The sequence below is a fragment of the Symphodus melops genome, assembly GCF_947650265.1.
Source record: "Symphodus melops genome assembly, chromosome: 8".
NCBI lineage: Eukaryota > Metazoa > Chordata > Actinopteri > Labriformes > Labridae > Symphodus > Symphodus melops.
Window position 1 is genome coordinate 1,280,193 of NC_136698.1, and position 22,730 is coordinate 1,302,922.

The 22,730-nt window shown below is 45.0% G+C and overlaps 2 protein-coding genes and 1 long non-coding RNA gene across 4 annotated transcripts; 2 read left to right on the forward strand and 1 right to left on the reverse strand.

Moving 5' to 3' along the window:
• Positions 1-3,619: 3,619 nt before the first annotated feature.
• Positions 3,620-17,026, forward strand: rhpn1 (rhophilin, Rho GTPase binding protein 1). 2 transcript variants are annotated; one of them, XM_079349608.1, is made up of 16 exons: positions 3,620-3,885; positions 4,063-4,152; positions 7,468-7,583; positions 11,322-11,450; positions 12,831-12,906; positions 13,190-13,267; positions 13,439-13,563; positions 13,687-13,853; positions 14,627-14,814; positions 14,896-15,052; positions 15,159-15,281; positions 15,361-15,555; positions 15,646-15,722; positions 15,796-15,942; positions 16,124-16,276; positions 16,367-17,026. In XM_079349608.1, the coding sequence occupies exons 1-16, from the start codon at positions 3,862-3,864 to the stop codon at positions 16,577-16,579; spliced, it is 2,058 nt and encodes a 685-aa protein (XP_079205734.1). In that variant the 5' UTR covers positions 3,620-3,861; the 3' UTR covers positions 16,580-17,026. The 2 variants fall into 2 exon arrangements, with proteins under 2 accessions (XP_079205734.1, XP_079205733.1); XM_079349607.1 differs by having other exon boundaries at positions 3,621-3,885; positions 16,364-17,026.
• LOC306827656 lies at positions 4,242-6,728 on the forward strand. Its single transcript, XR_013779657.1, has 2 exons — positions 4,242-4,448; positions 6,522-6,728. It is a non-coding gene; the product is annotated as an uncharacterized lncRNA (long non-coding RNA).
• A 1,867-nt stretch (positions 17,027-18,893) lies between the features above and the next one.
• Positions 18,894-21,380, reverse strand: atpaf1 (ATP synthase mitochondrial F1 complex assembly factor 1; the record flags this gene model as incomplete). Its single annotated transcript, XM_079351201.1, has 9 exons — positions 21,111-21,380; positions 20,572-20,680; positions 20,298-20,360; positions 20,130-20,192; positions 19,955-20,005; positions 19,696-19,743; positions 19,466-19,561; positions 19,271-19,378; positions 18,894-19,067 (listed from the first exon to the last, which is right to left on the reverse strand). The coding sequence occupies exons 1-9, from the start codon at positions 21,323-21,325 to the stop codon at positions 18,894-18,896; spliced, it is 927 nt and encodes a 308-aa protein (XP_079207327.1). The 5' UTR covers positions 21,326-21,380.
• Between the last annotated feature and the right edge of the window lie 1,350 nt (positions 21,381-22,730).

Consider the following 22,730-nt stretch of genomic DNA (forward strand, 5'->3'; position numbering starts at 1 on the left):
GAGAAATTCACACATGCAAAGCTTTTCATAAAACCAACACATCCATCGATGTTAGTGTTGGAACATGACCTTGAAGAGAAACGCTGCAGTATGTTTTTTCCGACATCCACCCCTCCCTTACCAACTTCCAGTCTCTTAGGTTTTTCGATGTAGTGACCAACTGCTGTGAGGATGCAGAGGAAATAATAATGAGCCCGGCACAGAGCTCGCACGTGTTACACCTTATTATCAGAAGCAAAAGGACACTTCTTCTGCCAACCGTGCACAGTGCACATGCACTCGTGTGTATTTTCAGCCGGGTTTGAAATATTTCACCAACCGAAGGATCGATTGATGTGAAATTCTGCAAAGATCATGGTATCCTGAACAGGATTTCCAGCCTGGCAAATTCATATTTACAGCAAATACAGAACATCTACTGTAAATATTACTGGACAAAGTTACGTCACCCATCGATGGCGTCCCATCGATGGGTGACGTAAACATTACAGAGTGCCCACCTGTCAATCAGGTCAGCTACACGCCTTATTGTGAACAACTCGAGTTTTTCTTTTATTGTGAGAAAAACTAATTTTTATTATTGGATGAAAAAAAGAGATACATCTTAAATTAATTGTTGATTCAGACAAGACAGATCTGGAAAATCAGAATCTCAGAAGTTATTTCAAGGATCATTTAATCTACTTAATCAAGCAAAAAAGATTGAAAATCCATCCTGCAGAAAGGTGAATGTCTGGACTAAGATGTATTTAATTTGACAGCACACACTTAACAACCAGACTTTATCTCAATATTTAATCACCTCAAAGTAGCTTCACTATCTGGAGTATTTCCACCGCCCCACATTCCTGTGGTTGTTCACTGTCAGCTTCCCCTCCCATTAGAGAAGTTCATGACACAGGAGCTAATGAAAGGACGGAGGGCGACCCCGCACACTCAGGTAGCCATCTGTTCCAAAAAAAAGAGAGAGAACCTTTCCCCTCTGTGCTGGCCTCAGTGAGACCTCCTGTCACCTGAGCAGCTTCGTCCTGAGAGCTGTCACCCGTCCTGACTCTCATGCTCCTCAGCTCCTCAGCGTGTGCAGTCATCAGACACGACTGCAGCTCCTCACATCCTGTGCATGCTTACAGTGAGAACGCTGCCATCCTCATTTTTCAGTGACAGTTTGGTTAAGTTGTTTGAGTCATGAGAGTTAAAGAAGTTTGCAGATCTTTAAGGTTAAAGTTAACGTCTCTGTTATAGTGTCACAACATAAACATTATTATACATAGAATGGTAATATGGTTAGATATGACAAACACCCACATAAGACTGGACATGCCTTTTAAAGTGAGGTAATAATAAGAAAAGGGTACAAGCGCCCTCTTGTGGCCAGGCGGCAGAATACCTGTGAGCTCAACATTTAAAAAAAAAAAAGGTAAAAAATAGGTGTTCATTTCTTTAGACAGGGTCGTGGATTCTGAAGACTTCTTAAACAAAAACAAATCATTATAACAAACTTCAAACTGTCCTCTATGATTCTTTTTCTATCACCTTTTAAGCACTAAAACTCTTTCACACTTTCTTCTGCATCTGCGAATACAGCTGGTTAATCTCCACACACACACACACACACACACACACACACACACACACACACACACACACACACACACACACACACACTTGCACGCACAGGACCTCTGTCCAAAAACAAAATCCCTGCAGGTGATCCGGACTTAGAGCTCAAGGTTACAGCCCACAAGTTTAACCATGGATTACTTGTTAATCTGTCCGTAATAATGATCCAATATCAAAGTGATTGACTTGGAAAGGAGTTTTAGAAAATTACAGCAACAGCGTCATAAATATATTTCTACTTGGAGCTGAGGATCTAGTTTATTTTCATAAACTCCAGATAGAACCCTACGTGCACATCCATGGGGAGAACATGCAAAATCCACACAGAGAGGCTCCTGTCAGACGGGGGATTTAAACCAGGAACCCTCTCGCTGTGAGGTAACAGCGTTGACCACTGCTGCAGGGTGGGTCATCATGCAGCCTTCAAAAATCATTATACATTCTAAACTCCAGTCTCTAATGAATCTCCCCACACAGGACTACTGCCTCATACAAAATGCAGATTTTATGCACAACACTTGAACACATCTGACAATGCAAAATAAGAGGTGGACACAGACGAAATGATAATACCTTGTTGTTTTCTCTGCACCACAGAGCTAAAACTCATTCTTCAACTTCTGTTTTTTCTCACTCTCCAACTTGAATTGAGGTCCATCTACATTCAAATGCTGGTTAATCCATCCAAACATCACCTGTGTCCTGCAAAATCCCTGCAGGTGAGCCAGGTCTTAAAGGACTACTAAAGTTCAAGGTTGAAGCCAAAAAAGTCAAACAGAGGGAAGCTGCAGCTGACAGCGCCTGCCTGGACACAGTTATTGATTTCTCGGAAAGTGCTTTAATAACCTGCTGTCCAGAGACAGAGACAGGAGGATCTGCCATATGGAGATATGGCCGGATAGATTACGGAGCAGTTAAGGAGGAGCAGCAGCCTTCTGCCTGACAGAGACAACAAACAGAAACGTGTTAAACAACGACAACAACTGAATGAGGTTATAGGCTGTGTTATTATGTCTAAACTAGTCTGTCCAAAATAATCCAGCGACACACTGAGGACTACAATGACAAAGATCTTGAGCTGTGAAAGAGCTACTTTCAATGATGGACAATCCTTTTAAATCTCTTCTTAAAAAAATATAGACTTGCATTTAACTCAAGTTACTGTTTTATTCCCCTTAACTGAATGTGTGGCTTCATTTTTACCACTGCTATCTTTTTTAATGTACGTTATTTACTATTGCACTCACCTTCATACCTTAATCTTTCTTTTGCTGTTGTTTTTATTTGCTTTTAGTTTCTTACATCATCTGAAATCTGTGTTATCTGGGTTCATATGATTACTGCGTTAAATATGTTTGTTTTGTTCTGTTTTTGTACAGTTATCTTTTGTTGTTGTGGTTATTTTGCATTGTCTGTATTCTTGCTGTTTTTACCTTCATGTGTTTGGTTTCTTTAGCTTTGTTCTTTTTTATGCTTTTTATGCTACAATCTAAGAGCCTTACAGCAACTTTTACATTAAAACAAAACAAAACAAAAACATTTAAAACATTTTTTTTTAGGATTTAATTTAAATTTAAATCCTAACCCATAATCAGTGTAACCATGGATGCAGTGAATTATGAAACATTAAATATGAAAAAAAAATATATAGGCTACTCTGCGATAAAAAGTCCTATATGTTCTAATTTCGTCTAAGCCTATTGTCCTGCAGAAGGTTTCACCTAACTGGCAGCGAACATAAAATCAATTAAAACTATTTAAATTCCTGTTTTCGTTCCCACGGGGAGGAGGAGGAGCCTGCTGCACTATCCTTCAGGAGCCCACACACTCAGCACGAGCCACAGCCCTGACGTTGCCGTAGCAACCGGCCCCGCGGAGTATGGGGGGACGCGTTCGAACAACTTGTGATTGGTCAGCTCGTGTTGTCGTTTGGTCTTAATCTTCCTTCTGATTTGTTATTCTAACTGCCACTCTTTAAAGCAGCAAGACTATTGGCCAGCTCCTGGCCGTAAGGCCCGCCTCCGTGGGTAAGCTCTCGCAGCTGCACTCGAGTCAGAAAAAAGGCGAGCGGAGCGGAGGAGGTTGTATCAAATTAAAAAAATAAGCGGTCGATAGCTTGATTTAGAGCGGTGAAAAAGTTTCCAATTTTAAACACAGTATTGGAGTCTTGTGTTTACTTGGAGCTGGACAAAGTTGGGAGAGATGTAGGAGCTTTTTGGCTGCTTTTGTTGTTGTTTCACGATGGAGGAACCTGCGACAAGGCAAGTGGAGACTCATAACCGTTAGCTAACTTAACGGCTCGTTTTAGGCAAAATGTTGTCGACGATAGGGCACTTTTATTTAACTTAATGTCATTATTAGGAGAAGTGTTTTAAACTAAATGTTGTTTGACTCAAGAGTGAGTTGAAAAAAAAAAACATTTCTATGACCCTTCACAGAGAGTCTGAGATGTCCCTGTCAGAAGGCGCCTCGGACGACGACCTGCCGTTAACGTTACCCACAGATGGCAGCCACAGCGGGAGCATCCGCAAGGTGAGGCTGTGTAACACACGTGTAATTACACACACACACACACACACACACACACACACCACACAGATAGCTATAAAAAAGCTCTCCTGGAGATCTTCACATCACCATCAGGAGTAAAGCAGCAAATGGACCAAATCCAAAGACCCTGCTGACCCTCGTTAAAGATGCATTTAACCAGGTATGTCCTATTGAGATTAATGGAAACCTGCATGGATGCATGCACTACATGCATCCCTGTCTACAGGAGACCTGCATGGCCAAGCAAAAAAACACAAACTTACAGAAAGAGACACAAGGTGAGGCAAAGTACAATTTACAAAAACACTTGAACTTGCATTAAAAAAGAACCATTGATGACTAAAATATGTAGTTCAAGCTGTTGGACTTAAAGCATCAACATCCTCCATCGACACCTTCTCTTTGAGTCTCAAGTCGTCTTATTTTGTCCATATTTCCAAACTCATTTTAGCCGATACTGACACTTATATAAACACACCTTTTTTTATTGTCTATAGTTGTCACTTTTCTCGTCCTGTGAAAAAGCTTCATATGCCTTTGTGAGAGCTTCAAACAGCACTGGAACCACCTGGTAACAGACAGTGAGCTCTGTAGTGGACAAAGTAAAAACGGGCCCTTTTTAGTTCTTTCAAATTAAAGGAGCAATATGTAACTCTGACACTTAGTGTTTAAAATGCTTCCATGGTACAATCACTTCTATCTGAACCAGTTCCATTGCCCGCTTCCATCGCTGCAACACCTGCTGGTTTTACCTGATAACTGGCAAAATGGCCGAGTGGGCGGGCCTTCAAAGTGCCTACCTTCTCTGGTCCAAACAAATCCAGACCATCCAGACATACTGGCTGCCAGGGATAATTGTAGGGTCCGTCGGAGCCTGAGGTAAAAGTTAATTGTGGGCCCCTCCAGCCAACGCTCATTATTAGTTTCTCTTCATTTTCCTTCATCAAAAAATAATTACATATCTTAAAAACTCGATATATTGCCCAGTAACAACAGAAAACAGTAACACAAGATGAGGTCGGGGCTGGAGGGTCATCATGGGACGGTTTCTCTCTGTTACTCCAACCAGTAGTGAAGACGACAGGGAATGTGGAGATCTTTTACGTAGCATCCGATCTTTTAATAGCAACGATAAACATGATGTGTCTTTCCTGGCAGCACGAAGACGCGTCCTGCTGCTGGGTTGGGATCACGCGAGGCGATGAACAGCAGGATTTTGTGTCATAACGCACTCCTTAGGCGTGCATTAGAGGAGATCAGCAAAGAGATAAGACGTACCATTAAGTCCACAGGGTTTCCCAAGATCGACTCCCGATGAAAGCTCCTGACACAAGCTCTGAGAATAAATGACTACAGTTAATATTGAGTGCCACGGGACGTCTCTGGTTTGTTTTGGGGGAAGTATGACGTGGTGCCATGAATCAGACGCCTCACTTCCTGCTTGTTGTGCGTTCACATGTTTGTTTTGTATGGCTGAACGGTAAAGTCTCGAGCACAGGGACGGTCAAAAGGACATCTAAACTTTTTCTTTTTTTTTGGAACTAAAATGCACAGATGTCGATCCGCCTCCATCCTCCTGCTCCTCTGTCAGTGAGAGCAGAGGAGGGAGCTCGGCCAGAAGTCTAATCCACACAGGCACTCTGAGGATTACTTTGACGTACGCATGCTAAACAAACAACTTAACTGGGTGAGAGGGAAAAGGAAAAAAAGATGGAGTTAGAGAGAGTCTGAAAATATCAGGATGTGTACATACAGGGGAAGGAGAAGGTGAAGAAAGGAGGCTCAGAGATAAGAGAAAGGAGTATTCTGAATGTTTACACTGCAGCTGCTTTAACGACCATCTAACTTTCATGTGTTTACATTTTCAGAGGTTCGTTGTATGATAGTTTGTGGGTTTAATTGAGCAGTGCTTTAACAATCAGCTGAAATGAAATCAAGACGCTCTAAAATCTTCAGACAGATGCACTGCTCGGACAATTTTTCCAGGTTCCTTTTTGTGTGGAACAAATGATCGCTCTGTGGGGAAAGACTCTCCTCGTGCTGCACGAACGAACTCGGTGATTCCCATGTTCATCATCCCCACAGCGTCATCACAACCTGACACGCTCTCTGACATACCCATCATCTCTGGCATGCTTTCCTATGTGTCCTGAAGTAAGCCTTTCAGGAGGCTCTCTGTCCGGGGTGAAGTGTAAGGCCACCAATGAGATGTACTATTAAAATGCTAAAGGTTTCTGAGGAAGGATTAAAGGGAATTTCTTCCACGTTTTATTTGGATGTTGAATCAGTGTGATGGTTAATTCCTCAGTGCGTGCTACAATGAGAGATAATGCTGAGGTGTTTTTCGACAGGAGCAATGACGTAATGTAGGTGTCCCAGTCTGTGGAGTCACGCGGCAGCGCTGCGCCAAGCCCGACTTGCACCTATCAGGTTGAATTGCAAACTGCTCCTTTGTCCCATTCTCCGATGATCTGAGTCAGCCAGAGAAACTGTCAGATGTGTCCTCATCCATAACTCCAGTTGATCTGTGGCCGAGTCAAGCATCATTTTCTGCGGCTGGTACGGCCAACGCCCGTCAGTGCGTCGATCTGATGCTGCTTAAAAGTGACGATACCACCCAACAACTGTTATGGAACCCCGACTAATGTTATTTTATGCAGCTGCCTTAACTACTCATGGACTGAAAGGGACATGACTCTAGGTAATAAATGACATAATGTTGATCAGGTTGACCTCCAGTTTATTTCAATTCTGATCAATTTAAAAACATTTGTTTTCATAATTCCAGGTTCAAAGATTGAGATTGATTCTGTACTGTACTGTTTGGATACTTTAACTCTGACATTTAATACCCAGACTAGACCGAGTAAATTCACCGTGTCCACAGAACCAGTTTGAGAGTCACGTTTTATCTCTCTAATGAACTTGAACTGATCCTCTGATTGTCTTTTCAATCTGCGGGCGTCTGGGGGAACCTCAGTAAACCTGGCTGTAATTTCACCAACATGGAGGATTCTTTTATTGATCCTCAGCTGGTTACTGCTGTCTCTCTGTGAGGCAGTAAGATTAAAAGATAACTCGGCCATCACTTGTCATTTGTCCTCGATAATGTCTAAATCCAACATTTCAAAAGGGAACACGTGAGGATGTTCACCAGGTGATTGTTGGTATTCTTCCTGAGCCAAAAACAACTGAGGAACTTTTTAATGACATTTCATTAATCAGAAGACAGTTAAAGCTCTTCCTGTATCCAGATGCACTGCTTTCATTCTTTTCTCTTCTTTACTTTGCGTGCAGGGATGCGATCCTTTCGCTCAGACTCAGCGCAGTAAACTGCAGCACCGACGAGCTCGCATCAACCAGCAGATCAACAAAGAGATGCGCATGCGAGCCGGGGCAGAGAACCTGTTCAGGTGAGTTTCAGCGTTATGTTTTTCTGTAACACAGAACCTGCTGTTTGTGTTGTTCAGATCATTGTCTGGTGAAGTCAGAGTTAAGCTTCAATAGCTGAGCTTGACATGAACACGTCTGAGCTCAGTTTCACGTGTTCATGTACCGGTGCAACCTAGACTTGAACTTCAGTGAAGTCTTTTTGATGGTGAATGTTTCTCTGTGTTGGTTTGTCTTTGCCGTGCTGCTGCCTCTGTCACATTAGTGTTGGTCTCCTGTGATGGGGAGAGGTCAGAGATCGCTGCCCTCCAAACTACACACACAGCTTCACCCCCCCAGTTTTATGGCTCTGCTTGTGTGAACACATTTCTATTCATCCCTTTTCCTCTTCCTAACGTTCTGTGCAAAACAGTAACTGACCACAGGGTACTTTTACAACAACAAGTCCAAGTTAGGCCGCCTGGCTTGAGTTTGAACACTTTGAATCACATGAGTTTTATTGGTGAAGAAATGAGGGGAAAAAAAGAAAAGAAATGGTGGCAGAACATCAAAGTATTCTCTCGGAGAACATTAGCGTCATCTTTATCCCCTCCACTTTCTCGTCATCTCTCTCTCTCTCTCTCTCTCTCTCTCTCTCTCTCTCTCTCTCAGTCACTCAGAAGTAGCTTATTACCACAGGCTTCAAGTTCACGTTTAATATATGTGCATACATTAGGTCTACACTTTTGTTGTGGTGGCTTTGACAACATTTGAAACATGAATGGACCACTGTGTCAAACTCACTTGCTGTGACTCTGCTGCCGCTCCTTTAACTCATAAAGGCTCATCTTGGGAGTGCGAGGAGGAGGAGAGGGAGGAGCTGGAGAAACTTCATTAAAGCAGGGAGCTGCTTTTTTTTCCTCCTCTGTGGCGTCGTGTCAGAATCTAATTAGATCCACTCAGAAAACAACTGCGTGTTTAATTAAAGGACAACCAAGAGCAAGCCTCTGACTTTCTCTGCTGCAGGAAGGATAGTACATATAACAAGCACTCATAATGATTATCCTTTACATTTATTTGATGTATTACCTTTAAATCTACAGGAAAAATGCATGTGATATAATTAATTTCTAGAGTCCAATGTAACATCGAAAAGGAGTCCAGGAGCATCTGATCAGGCCGATCCAGCCGAAGACTCGACTCAAGAGTCCCGTGTCGATCTGCCTGAAATCGTTCAGTGTGCACCCAGTTTATCGCTCTCCTCTGAGCCTCCACACTCTGTTGTCATTCAAAATGTCAGACTTACTGGTCTACTTCAGCCTCCGTCACATAGTTTATGTGTTTGTCCTTTGTTATGTGTCATGTCAGGTGGGACTAACATTGATGTAAGCAGCTTTAAGAGATTGATGTTCTTCTCGATGTTTTCAGTTGCTAAGATGAACAATGTGAGCTCGCCTGTGGCGGGAAAACAAATAGGACACATTTCCATCCTTTCCAGCCTGTCTCAAAGACACTCGCTGATTCAGTCCAGTGGAGATCTTCCAAAACTTCTCCTTATTAGTCATTCAGGTTTATTTTTCTTTCTTTCTCTCCAAACGCCACTTTAGACAGGATCCAGCCTGTTGTTGTAAAAGCTGATGACTCAGTTCAGGGGAAATAAAACAAGCGCTCCTGCCTTTTCTGTTGGGACGACGGGTCACAGAGACAAAGAGGACCCCTACGCGGCCCGTCGGCCTGTAATCAGCCGGCTTTGTGTCCGCCTCCCGTCCTGTTCCCATGCAGAGATTCCCAACAGAGCAAGCTCATCCCCCACTTATTTGTCTGGCACCGTCAGACCTTTTTTTTTTGTTTCTTCTATCCTCCCCCTTTCCGGTCAACTGGAACACACACACACACACACACACACACACACACACACACACACACAAAGCTCCTCGCTTTCATTTTCACTTCATTCACTCTGAAACTGTTGTAGAAAAGGGTTGTGCTGTGAGCGGTGGTGGGTGAGAAGTGGACGGGGGAAGGGGTGGGGTGTGTGTGTGTGTGTGTGTGTGTGTGTGTGTGTGGGGGGGGGGGTTAAGATGCTCATTACTGACAAGTAACTCAGGAGGATTGGTGATTGGCTGATGGAGACGTCATGATGCGAGCTGCAGGTTTCTCAGTAGGAACTCATCTTAATCCTGGTACTCGTGTCAGTTAGATAAATACATTCAGCTGAAGACGTGTTCAAAGCTTCTTTCATACTTCACGTCGGTGCACAATCAGAGAAGAAAGACTTATATTTCACCTCAAAAGCTAAAGAGTGGTGTGCGTGCAGCGGGCTTTGTGCATGAAGGGGATATTTGGCAGCCCATTTAAAGCTGACTAATCAGATTGCCCTTGGCTTGATCCTAGATATAGGTGTGTGTGTGTGTGTGTTGTTAGCATCTGTGTGTGTGTGACTAAGGAAGGGAGGGAGGGACAGATGAAGAGTGAGGTGAAGCTAGAGTGGTCTAACTGGACAGATTTAAATTATTTCCAAGAGCTTAAAGGTGAGCCGTGCTGAGTCAGGCATTAAACAGTCACTGAGGTCACTGATGGTCGTGACAGAAGCCAAATAAATCAAACTTTTAATCGAAAATTATCTACTAATTTTATACAGATCTTATTGTCATATTTTTCTTTCCTCTTGTTGATTTTATATCAGCCGTTACAAGACACGATATTGTTCCTGTTGTTCCATATTATTGAAACGCTGGCATCGAGTACACCTGACCTCTCGATTCAGAGTAGAGGTTTTTACTGGGCAGACAAAGTCACCTGTTGAACAAACAGGTGAAAGTTTGGCCTTGTGGGAGTCTTAGGACCCTGACACAGCGAGGAGACCGCCAGTCCTTGATGGACCGCGGGGGAGCCATTGTCCCTGTATCGAGCTCCTTCAGCCCCCGTCTCTTTTTTCCCCGGCCAATTCGACATGTCGGCGTGATTGTTGAGAGGAATCTGTCTGATTGGCTGTTCGGAGGTTTCATTTATCTCAAGCTCTCAACACACACAGTTCGTGAAGAGTTCATTTAAAGCTTGTTTTTAACACAGCTATTTCTTGCCAAGATTTCCCTCTGCCCTTGAGACCACGAGTGTGTCTTTACTCCCCAGATCTCCCCCCCTGCTGATGACACATCAGACTGACTCATCGAGACCTTTAGAAGCTTTCTCTTTAGTCAAACTCAAACTGAACACTTTGTTTTTATCAGTACCTCCCATCACAGACGAGTAGATAATGTTGCTCCTTTCTTTCTTTACACACACAGACTGTATCATCAAGTGACCACAGCAGATTTACAGGAACCCCCCTGGCTGTACTCAGCGCTGAGACCCTCCCCTCTGAGACGTGGGGAGGAGCAGGGTCAGATGAAGGATGTGGGTGGAGCAGGGGGAGAGACATGCTGCGTCCCATTTATTCATTCATCATCCTCAGAAAGACAAAGCAACGTGTCTTCTTCACATTTTGTTCCCGCACGATCTTGTAGTTCCCTAACATCCCAGACATAGATCCAGTAGGGCAGGCAGCGCGCTCTCGGAGCACAGCGTGCACGGAGAGGGTGGAAAGTGGGGGTGACAGTCATTTCACTTAGCCGACCTTGAACGCATCACAATGTTACCTGTTCCACTTCGGTTAGTTAGTGATGTCAACACCGTTTTCAATATTCAAATTCTGCTCTTAAGTAACAGGACTTAAAATGTACTAATGTGTAACCGTGTGTGTGTGTGTGTGTGTGTGTGTGTGTGTGTGTTAATGAATGCAGAGCGACGAGCAACAACAAAGTGAAGGAGACGGTGGCTCTGGAGCTCAGCTTCGTCAACTCCAACCTGCAGCTGCTGAAAGAGGAGCTGGAGGAGCTGAACAGCAACATGGAGGTCTACCAGACAGACAGGTAGACGGCTCACACACACACACACACACACACACACACACACACAAAAACTTGCTCTGTTTTTTTTATGCTCCAAAAATTCCAGGCCATGCTCATTAGTCTAATGAGAAGTATAACTGGAGAAAGCAGGCGTCTGTGTCGTGTCTGTATCCACACTCAGCACTCTGTGTGTGTGTGTGTGTCCTTGACCTTCTATCTTTGTGGGGACCAATATGTTATTTTTAGATCTTGAGCCGTGTCGATCCATATAGTGTTCAGATAGAGGAAGTTCAGGAGTATTATTCAAATGTTTCCCACAGTGCTTTATGTCGAGGGAGGCCTCCGATACAGCAACCGCCCGCCGCCTTAACTCCCGCTGTAGAGAAACAAAATAAACCAAATGGGTTCAAATCGTCCAGATGTTGGATATCTGAGATCCAACGTTTGGATCAGACCTCCACGGTCATGTTATTCACAGACACACAGCTTTATATTCCAGTGTGTGGATGTCAAAGGTCAAATATTATACGTTTATACTGTCCCCGAAACGTGACGTTATCGCCAGAAATCCCCCGGACCCTCTGGAAGGGCTCGGGTGGCTCGGTCTTTCTCTCTCTGCGTCGTATTGTTTACGGTGAGAAGGCAGATACAAACACATAGCTCCACCTGGGTTTCACATATAAGTAGTGACACAAATGTGTGTGTGTGTGTGTGTGTGTGTGTGTGTGTGTGTGTGTGTGTGTGTGTGTGTGTGTGTGCGGCCCCTCACAGGCAGGAGATTTGTTTTTTTCCCCTTTGCGGCCCGCCCGGGTCATGGGAGGGATCAATCCCTGATTAGACCGTCATTAAGGCCCCAGTGGCGTGTGCGTGTTTGTGTTTCATTGTGAATGGGATGTGTGGGGGGGTCTCTGTGTGTGTGTGTGTGTGTGTGTGTGTGTGTGTGTGTGTGTCTGTGTGTGTATGGGGGAGGGGGGGGTGTCTGTGGGGGCGGTAATTCTCAGCTTTAGCTTTGTTGATTAGCAGGATGAAGCACTGAGGTTTAAAGGCACAGAGATAGGATCGTAGTGCGCTCGTCCTCATAGTGGAACGTGTGTGTTGACATGTAATGTGTGAAACATCACACACACACACACACACACACACACACACACACACACACACACAGAGTACAAGGTTACAATGATCAGCTGAAAAGTACAGAAATAGATGAGTGTGATTTTTAGATCTGTGTTGGAATAAAAGAAATAAATGTTGGCAGATTATCTCCTCAGTAAAAACAGTAAACAAAGTGTTAGATGTTTGGAGCAGGTAGCCAGCTCAGCGTTAACAGGAAGCCTCGCTGTCACAACTTTATGAAAGACTCCTCCTGTAATAAAAACTTGATGCTGTGTCTTTTTACAGCGAGGCTATCAACGTTCCCATGATCCCACTTGGACTAAAAGAAACCAAAGAGGTGGACTTCAGCCTCTCTGTCCAGGTACAACATTTATATTCCCCACATGTACCACTCATTCAGAGAGTTTAAAGGTGTTATTATAGCAGCTTTGAAGCTTTGCTATCATTTTGAAACAGAAAACATTCGTCCATTTTCAAAACTGGATTTTCCCATCATTCATTGTGTGAGAAAAATGTGACAAGCAGTTATTTTTCCATCACATTTTAGCTTTTAAAGGTAACATCATGAATAAGTTCTGAGCGATGGAGAGATTTCTATCTTTAATAGTGTTTGACGTCTTTGTTTCCTCTTTGTCCCCTGACAGGACTTCATCTGTGAGCACTACGGCGAGGACAGCTCGCTCTACGACAAGGAGATCAAAGAGCTTATGGAGCTCAGACAGGTTCATAAAACTTCAGACAGAACAAAGCTTGATCTAGTTTGTCCTGACGGGAGGAGAAAAAGGCTTTTATTATGTTTTGAATGACCTAAAATCATAGAGTCAGAAACGTGTGTTGTCCTCCAGCTCGTCTCTGACAGTGACGTGTGTGTTTATGTTTTGTTTTTGGATCAGGCCATGCGTACGCCCAGCCGTAACCAGGCCGGCCTGGAGCTGCTGATGGAGTACTACAACCAGCTGTACTACCTGGACCAGCGCTTTTTCCCCCTTCACAGGAACCTGGGCGTGCACTTCCACTGGTAGGACAGTTAAAGCCTGGAGAGCACGAGAAGCTTTGAAGCCCTATCGTATAGAAAGATCTTATGGAGGGAAACAGACTCAGTAGAATTCATGATGGCTGTGCCCTGCGTTTTGTTTTCCAGGTACGATTCTCTGACAGGCGTCCCGTCTTGTCAGCGGACGCTGGCCTTTGAGAAAGGCAGCGTGTTGTTCAACATCGGGGCTCTGTACACACAGATCGGGGCACGGCAGGACCGCTCTGCAACAGCCGGCATCGACAAAGCTATCGATGCCTTTCAGAGGGCTGCAGGTACTGAAACACAAACATGATTGTTACTCCAGCGTTACACCTTTGTTTTGTTCAAGAACGCAGTCGAGAGGAGAAAACCGTAAGAAAGCGTGTTTTTGAGACAGTTCCTTCTTCTTCTGTGAAGTTTCCTCACAGAAACATGTTTAAAGCATGGGATTAGCATGACGTGCGGTCACTGTTTGTTGTGGTACAATCAAACAGGATAAGAGAAATCTGTTGCTTATTTCTATTTAGTGACAATGAAAGCGCTGCATCATAACCACCTTATCTCCGGGGCAGCATCACGCTGACGTTCACAGCTAGTACGCTTCAAATCAAATCATAGGTAACTAAATAAAATAAATAGATAAATAATTAAAAATGCTGTCGAGGGAGGATATGCTGATTCAGGTGGTGTTACTATAATCAATGGAGCTTATAATGTCATTATTGATTCACACAGGATAAAAAAAAAGCAACACAGACATCTTCAACAATTCTTACAAATGACCAGAGACACCCGGGTCACTCTAATCATGTGTTCACAGGGCTTAAAGCAGCCACTCGCTGTTGTTTTGTCATCTCAGTTTGAAAAGATGGAAACAGAGCGGTGCTCAGGAGAAGAGCTGAAAATATTCAATAAATGTGAACGACAGAGAAAAGCAGCAAATCTCCAGATATCATCAGAGGGATCAGGGAAGTTATTCTAGATAAATACTCCAAATGAAAAACGTAATAATGTGTGTGTGTGTGTGTGTGTGTGTGTGTGTGTGTGTGTGTGTGTGTGTCTTCAGGTGCATTCAATTACCTGAAAGAGAACTTCTCCAACGCTCCCAGTCTGGACATGAGCTGCCCGTCGCTCTGCATGCTGGTGCGGCTCATGGTGGCCCAGGTGCAGGAGTGTGTGTTTGAGCGCCTCACACTCAGCACGCAGGACGCACACTTCACCTCGCAGCTCCGCCTGGCACAGGAAGCTGCACGGGTGAGTGGACACGCCTCCGCTTGTGTCGTCGTCTTGTTCCTGCCGGCATCCCGTGACTGTCATGCTGTTTGCGTCCTGCAGGTGTCAGACGTCTACCTGTTAGTGCAGCAGACCATGACGCAGCCTCTGATGAAGGACTATGTCCCCTTCTCGTGGGCGTCAATGGTTCAGGTCAAATCAGAACACTTCCGAGCCCTCTCACATTACCACGCTGCTGTGGCACTCTGCGAGCACACGCGTAAGTCACACTCTCAAATGTTACATGAGTTTCATGTTTTGTGGGATTCATCGACTGTGAAGCTTCTGCGTCTGCACGTATGACCTGGTTGCGTCTCGTTCCGTAGTGTCCTCTGAGGACGGCGCTGATGAGGAAGCGGAGAAGGCTTTCCTCCAGTTCTACGTCAGCGTTCCTGCAGAGCCAACACTCATCCAGGTTTTACAGGATCCAGAGAAAAGCAGAAAGCTTGGTGAGTTATTGTGTTGCAGGAATATGTTTGAACAGCAGTGGAGACTGATGGTGTGTTTTTTTTACCAACATGTTCGCAGGTAAAGCTCACCTGCGGCGTGCGGTCATCCGACACGAGGAGGCCATGCGTGTCCACAGTCTGTGTAAGATCCTGAGGAAGATGGACATCCTGCAGGACGTGCTGTCTCTCACACACAAACGCTCTTTGGACAAATACTCCGAGCTGGACAGGGAGGATGACTTTGACGAAACGGCAGAGGCTCCAGAGATACAGTGTGAGTACAGGATCAGCTGACGGCGCATCGATCAGATAATCACGTGTGGTTTTGGTTCACGTCAGTGATTGTGTTTTCTTCTGCCGACAGCTCAAACACACCAGAAACCAGACATCACTCCCCCCAACTTCTCCACAGTCCAAGTCTCTGATATCTTCCAAAGGCTGGTAAGAGTCTTTAAATCATACAGCATCATCTGGTGCTAACCTTGAGCTGACGATGACTCCCTCTGTGCTGCAGGGGCCTCTGTCAGTGTTTTGTGCGCGGGCTCGCTGGGGTCCCGTGCGTGTGATCGGCCTGCAGAGGGGAGAGGGAGGACTGGGTCTCACGCTCAGGGGAGACTCCCCCGTCCTTGTGGCTGGAGTGGTGCCCGGAGGCTGTGCAGCTGTGAGACAAAATCCTCTATAAGATTTATCCGCCTCAGTTACAGCAGCTCAGTGTGTACAATCAAATCTCTTCAGAATCAGTTTGTGTACGAGCGCGCCTTCAGCAGGAGACAAACTGCCACTGATTGCTGCAGTTCCAGCTGTTCTCCTTGGATTTGACTCCTCTCCTGCTGTTTGTGCAGGAAGCCGGCCTGAGGGAGGGAGACTACATCGTAGCTGTAGACGGAGAGGACTGTAAGTGGTCCAAACACAGCGAGGTGGTCCACATGCTGAAGAGCTGTACTGACAGAGGAGTGGAGCTCAGCGTGATCACATTGCACTCACATGACACACAGGTAAGACGGGGTGACTGTTTGTGTCTTTGACTGCTCTGTCTGTTCTCGGCTTTGCAGCTAGCATGACGTTACCCGTGTTTTTCTCAGCAGGTGGACAAGAGGACCATCATGCTGTCCCACAGCTGTGATAAAGAAAACTCGCGGCAGCAGCGTCTGCTGGGAGCAGCTAAGGGCCAGAGCTCCGCCTCCTTGTTGAACTGGAACAGGAAGAAGAAGAGGGAAGGGAGCGGGCTCACCAGGAGATTAGGGAGCACTTTCAGTTTGTCCTTTGGAAGCCTGAGAGACACTGAGGCCATGTACTGAGAGCGGGCTGCACGGGAACCACTCAGGGAATCCCAGCAGGAGGTACGGCACGGCCGGCGTGCAGGCCGACAGAAGAGCTGCACCAAGACACACCAGCAGAGGGCGCTGCTGCTGCAGAGCGCTCTGACAGAAAAGAACAGCGTTGCACGGATGAGACGGCACGCATGTCCAAAAGAACAGCATGAAAGCGTGGCTGTGATTTCTTTTCCCCTCCAAACAGAAAGAGGAGTTTCATGTTTGAATAATGAAGCCTCAAAGGAGCAGCTGAACCGCACTGCCTTGAAGTCGAGACGTGAAGGCAAACTGAGGCAACTCCATGTTTGCACCAGTTGCAAGACATGAACTGAAGTTTTGGGTATCTTCAGCAGACCAGAGTTTTGTTTATTTTTGTGGTTTCGTCACGTCTCGGAGAACCTCGAAGAAATGAAGAAACAGGAGACTGACAAACTGTTGTCTGCTTTACTCTGTGAAACGAGGCAGCTAAAAAAATGTGCATTTATTCGACACAAAAAAAAGATTTGACTGTTTCTTCTCGATGAGCTTCGATCAGCTTAAAGTCGATCTGTAGAGTCGTCTGTGACCTGAAGTGTTTAAACCGACCCGCTGTAAGTAACAACAGCCACATCAGTGTCATTCTCAATATGATTCACTTCTTTCTGCCAACATTTCAAATGTGTTTAATGAGCTCCAAGATCTGAAGGTTTGACCAACAATAACTCTGCTGGACTCTGGTCTCTGTAGGAGTCTTCTCCTGGACTCTGGTCTCTGTAGGAGTCTTCTACTGGACTCTGGTCTCTGTAGGAGTCTTCTCCTGGACTCTGGTCTCTGTAGGAGTCTTCTCCTGGACTCTGGTCTCTGTAGGAGTCTTCTCCTGGACTCTGGTCTCTGTAGGAGTCTTCTTCGTGTTTTTATTTCCTGGTGCCGAGCAGACGTCGAGCTCCACCGGCTTTGTGATCCCGCACCGTGAGATGCTTCATGTGGCAGCTCGCAGGCTTTAAAGTCTCCTTTGTGTCTTCCATCGTCCTTACAGTCTCCTGTTGGACCGCTCGAGTGCTCCAGGAAACACCACAGGTTGACTTTAGATTTGGATCCCTTCCTCCTGTGCTCAGATCAGTGCTAACAAGCACACGAGGAGTCAGTCTGAAGCACTTCTGAGGATTTGATTTTGATGCACTGTGAAGGAGGACGGGTTTGAGACGCTGTTTGGACCCTTTGAGAGGAGGCGTGTTTGTGTTTAATGGAAGCTGGTGTGTTTGTGAGCTGCAGCTCTGATGTTAGCGGAGACGAGCTTGATGAACTTTTTCTAAGATTTTGATACTGTAGCATCGTGGGAATCGTAGCACGTTACTGAAAATGAATTCTGTGTTGTTTTTTTTTGTACAGCATTTGTGCCATGTTGGTGTCATCAGAGTACGCACAGTCAGACGGGACAAACGCCTTTTCTTATTCACATGACGACCACGGGAATGATGGCGTGTTAATTAGGGCCACGTTTATACATTCAGAGTTTTCAGGTCAAACAGTTCAGAGGACTTTTTTCCCACAGTAAATATCCACTCAGTAGACTGAGTGATGTCAGCCGTCTGTTCCTGCAGGGGGCGCTAAAGTAACATGGATGGCAGGCTCCATGCTGCCTAACGACAGGCTGCGAGCTGAGGCCGGTTTTAAACCTCCTGATGACCTGTTACATCACGCCTACCTGTCAGCACTTCCAACATGGCGGCCGCGGCTGAAGAACCTCCGGAGCCTCCTGCAGGAACTCTACGATCAGGATATTCAGAGTTTCTGCCTCCGTCTTGTCAGAGCATTTTCCGACAACGCTTCGACACACCTCAGTGAAGATCTCATGTTTTCACTGAAAGGTTTCAGAACATCAGGACTTTGAATCTTACTGATGATGAAAAGGATTTCTGACTTCAAAGGCACAAACACTTCTGTGTTTAGTGTGTGAAAAAGAATCATGTAAAGTGTTTGACTCCCTGAAGCGCTGCATCCCCCCCCCTCCCGTGTAAATACAATAAAAGTAAGAAATGAAACGGCTGCTGTTGTCTTGATGTCAGTGAAAAAACACTAATATGGACTCAGATGGTTTATTAAATGCTGTGTGGGTGAGCCGGGGTCACTACAGGGGGGGTAGAGTCTTTGTGGTCCGGCCGGGTTTCATGTCTGATTAAATAAAGGACGTGCTGCTGACGTCACGAGATGAGCGAGTCCTGGACAGAGTCTGTCAGAAGACGTCAGAGCCGACAGACGCACGCCTCTCTGTGTGTGTGGGGGGGGGGGGGGCAGCGTGCGAGCCGCTTGGCGTCAATCCTCAGGGAGCGGCCGGTGAGCCCAGCCCGCTCTGCTCCAGCTCCGCTATCACCGACATGTGTTTGAAGTCTGCAGGGTGGTGGTTAAATGTCTCGACCAATCGGAACGTCTCCTGCCTCTGCGTGCCGTAGAACAGCTGCACCTGATTGGCCAGACACTGAGCCTGGTGGACGGTCTGTGGAGAGGACAAAGGAGTCTTTGAAACCAAACATTGGAGGTGACCGAGTGAAACAATGAATTTAAAATGTCCCAAGTGAATTCCACAATTTTTTTAAATGTTCATTATATTTTTTTTATTTAAAAAAAAAAAAAAAAAAAAAAAAAGACCAAGTAGGAGCGATTGTGCAGCTCGGTAAACACAGCAGCCAGAGCACTTACGATGGCCTTCGGGTCCATCTCAGCCGTCATCAGGACCACGCCCTTGTCCTCCTTCAGGTCTGGGTAGTGGTAGAGGATCAGCTGACTGGGAGCGTTTTCACCGTGCATCTGAACACCAACAGGAAGAGACAAAAACCCCCTGAGTGAACCAGCAGGACAGCAGCATGTGGAGGTGGCGTGTTTGAGCCGCTCTACCTGGACGTTGATGAGGGAGGTGAAGTGGAGCTCGTGTCCCGACCACTGACCCAGGAAGAACTCGTAACCCTCCTTCTGAGGCAGAGCGTAGAGGAACTGAAGTGGGGGGGGACACAAACCAGGCTGACTCAACAGAAGAACAGGAAGTAGCTCCGTCCTCAGCTATTCAAACGCTGGTTCTTTGCCTGAGCTGAGTTTCTCTCTCTACATGTGTCACTGTGTGATCTTACCGCCTGACAGGACTTCGATCTGCTCAGAATCACCTCGTAGATCTGCGTCTGAAATACACAGGAAGTCAGCACCTTACCTCAGCGCATTCATTTATTTTTATCACGATTAGACTAATGTTATTTTGTCTCCCCGTAGTTAGTGTCCTTGGTGTCCTAGTGTCCTAAGTCCTTGGTGTCTCCCTGTATTTATTTTGTCCCTTCAGACTTCGTTCGCTCTACAGGAAGAGCCTTTCTGTATTTCAAAATAAACTGAACTCACCGGGATCGCTGCGCTGATCGTGTCTTTGGTCGAATAATATTTCATCCAAAGCTGGAAAACAAAAAAGGAGCACAACGAAAATAAATAAAACAGGAAATGGTTACTGGAGGTTAAACTGGACTGAGACTGAAGGTCACTGCAGGTCAGGTAGAGAGCCGAGCGCTTCCACACTCACCTCTGTGATTTCCTCCCCCGTCATGTCCTTGATCATGTCCAGGTTGAGGATGGATCCCAGCGTCTGAACGACACGTCACACACTCTGTTAGCAGTGAACACTTCCACACCGTCACCACAATGTCAGGCTTTTACTTTGTAGGAGTCAGACAGGAAACAGCTCTCTCACCTTGTTCTTTGTGAACCCTCCGGCCGCTCCGTCACTCGCTGCCTTCTTGTCTCTTTCCTCCAACTGCAACAAAAAATAAAACACATTCAGACCTCTGAGCAGATAGAGAAACCAGACGGATGAACTCTGGGCCGCTTGAGCTCGATATTTACTCCTCCCCTTCTCTTTGTCTTCTCTTTCACTCTTTCTTTTTAAATGATCATGTTTATTATTTCAGTCAATGTGCGATGTACTGCAGTGATGATGTCTGAACAGCTCTGTACTGATACTCCACCTCCTTCTCCATGACTCGGACGAACTCAGCCTGCTTAGAATGTCCAAGGACTTCTTTCTTGGCCTCGAGCCGGTTCTCCATCCGGGCCTTGTACTCCTGCGGTTTGGCACTGAAAAACAAGACACACAAAGTCAGAGAAAAAATAAATAAAAACAAAGACAGAAACCTTTTTTTTCAACTATTCTTATTTAAAAACAGTTATTAATAACAATAACACGTCTCAGCAGCAGCAGTTTGAGGTTACCATGGTAACATCTGCTTAAAACTGTCATCGACTTCAGAGTCATGTCATTGTGTAGCAGATTGATTCACCTAATGTTGACTGTGTTAGGGAACCAACCCTGCAGCCTTATTGTTGTTGTTTGTGCATCTCTAGACGAGGGGAGGATGTGAACTACGGGAGCCGGAGGGGCCAAATTGTGAACACAGTGAGTCTACTTATACATGTAGTTGCTGTTTTCCCTCAACATGCATGATTGATAATCTAACAGCGTTGAATGACACTTCACGTGCTGCTGTCTCTGTCTCGTGCCTCTAACCTGCGAAGCTTCTGGATCTTGTCCTGGTACTTGCTGTAGAACGGGTTCTCCTCCACATCCGGTTCCTTTCTCAACGAGAAGGCTCGGAACTGCACCGGGGCGAGCCCCGGGATCAGAGTCCTGATGCCGGTGGCCCTGACCGCTAACATGCCCCGGTACAAACAGGACATTTGTAACACGGCCGCCGCCATCTTTCCATCACTGCCGTCCAGCATCTATAAGTTCACCTTCCGGCGGGGAACAAACTGCAAACATTGGTTCCGCCGCAAAAAACGAGTCATTCTTTCACAACGCTTTGAAAACAAAACATTTATGATCATTTAGAAATATAACAACAATCTGCTTACCCTCATTTACTTTATTTCATTTATTAACATTGTTTTTTTCTTGTATTATTGTTGTTGTTGTTGTTTTGTGCTCCATTCCCAGAAGAGCTCACTTCAATTATTTTATAAATTAGTGTTTTTTTTTTTTACTTCAATAAAGGAGAAGAAATAAGGAGATAACATACTTTATAATATCAGCGCTGTTTATAGGCTTTGTATGTCAGCCCCAATAACAACTGATGTACAGCAGTTTAGGTTAAATCATTTTAATTATTATTAAACATGTATTTGTAAAGTAATTAAGTTTCTTTACAAAATAATTAGCCTAATTGTATTTCTCTAATGATTTTCAAACTGAAATAGTTTTGATTGTGTCGTATCAGTGTCTAGATTGGTCGAGATAAGAAAATCAGATCAGGAGCAAAGAAAAGAAAGAAAGTATGAAAATAACACATCCCATCAAATCAAGTCAAATAACACTTTTTGTTGCTTGTAAAATTAATTATTGTTTAATTAAAATAAGAATTAACTGTTTCGACCACTAGAGGTCACTCCATGTCTTTATCAAGAACTACATTACACGCATATAACCCTTTTGTGTGGGTGTGTGTGTGTGTGTGAGAGAGTGTGTGTGTTCTGGCTGTAAATTTAATGAGATGTGTGTGTCCCCTGATGACCCTCTGAGTGCTTCTGTGTTTACTTTCCACAGCCAATCATTTTTCAATCACTAATCAATATCACCAATCAGCCGGGAGCTGTTCACCGCACACATGATTCCGAGCAGCAGGTGATGGTCGCTGGTCTTTATTTGTTTGTGTGTTCATATCATTGAATTCACTGCAGAGGAAAACATTTTTAAAAAGCACTTTTTTAACTGAAGAATAAACATTTAAAATGTTTGACTTTTACCATAAATAAATATCGGGATCTTGAAGGAGGAAATATCTCTGATAATGAAATGATCCGAGGCAGAGGAAGGCAAAACAACAAAAACACAGTCATGCACAAGAAACGCTGAGGACAAAGTGCTTTCACACATGCAGAATTCTCCTGAATAAAATGTGCATGTGAGCTGCGTGTGTGAACAGTCCGGTCAGGAGAATATCCTAAAATTCAACATTTTCAGGAGTGCAGATGTGAAAACAGCTGCAGAGAAACTGAAAATATATACCAGCAACAAAACAACACACACACACACAGACGCACAGAGGTGTTGAGAAACAAGAGGATGAGAGACTACAAAACAAAACAGGAAGTGAAATCAAAACACTGAAATAAATAAAATACTAAAGAA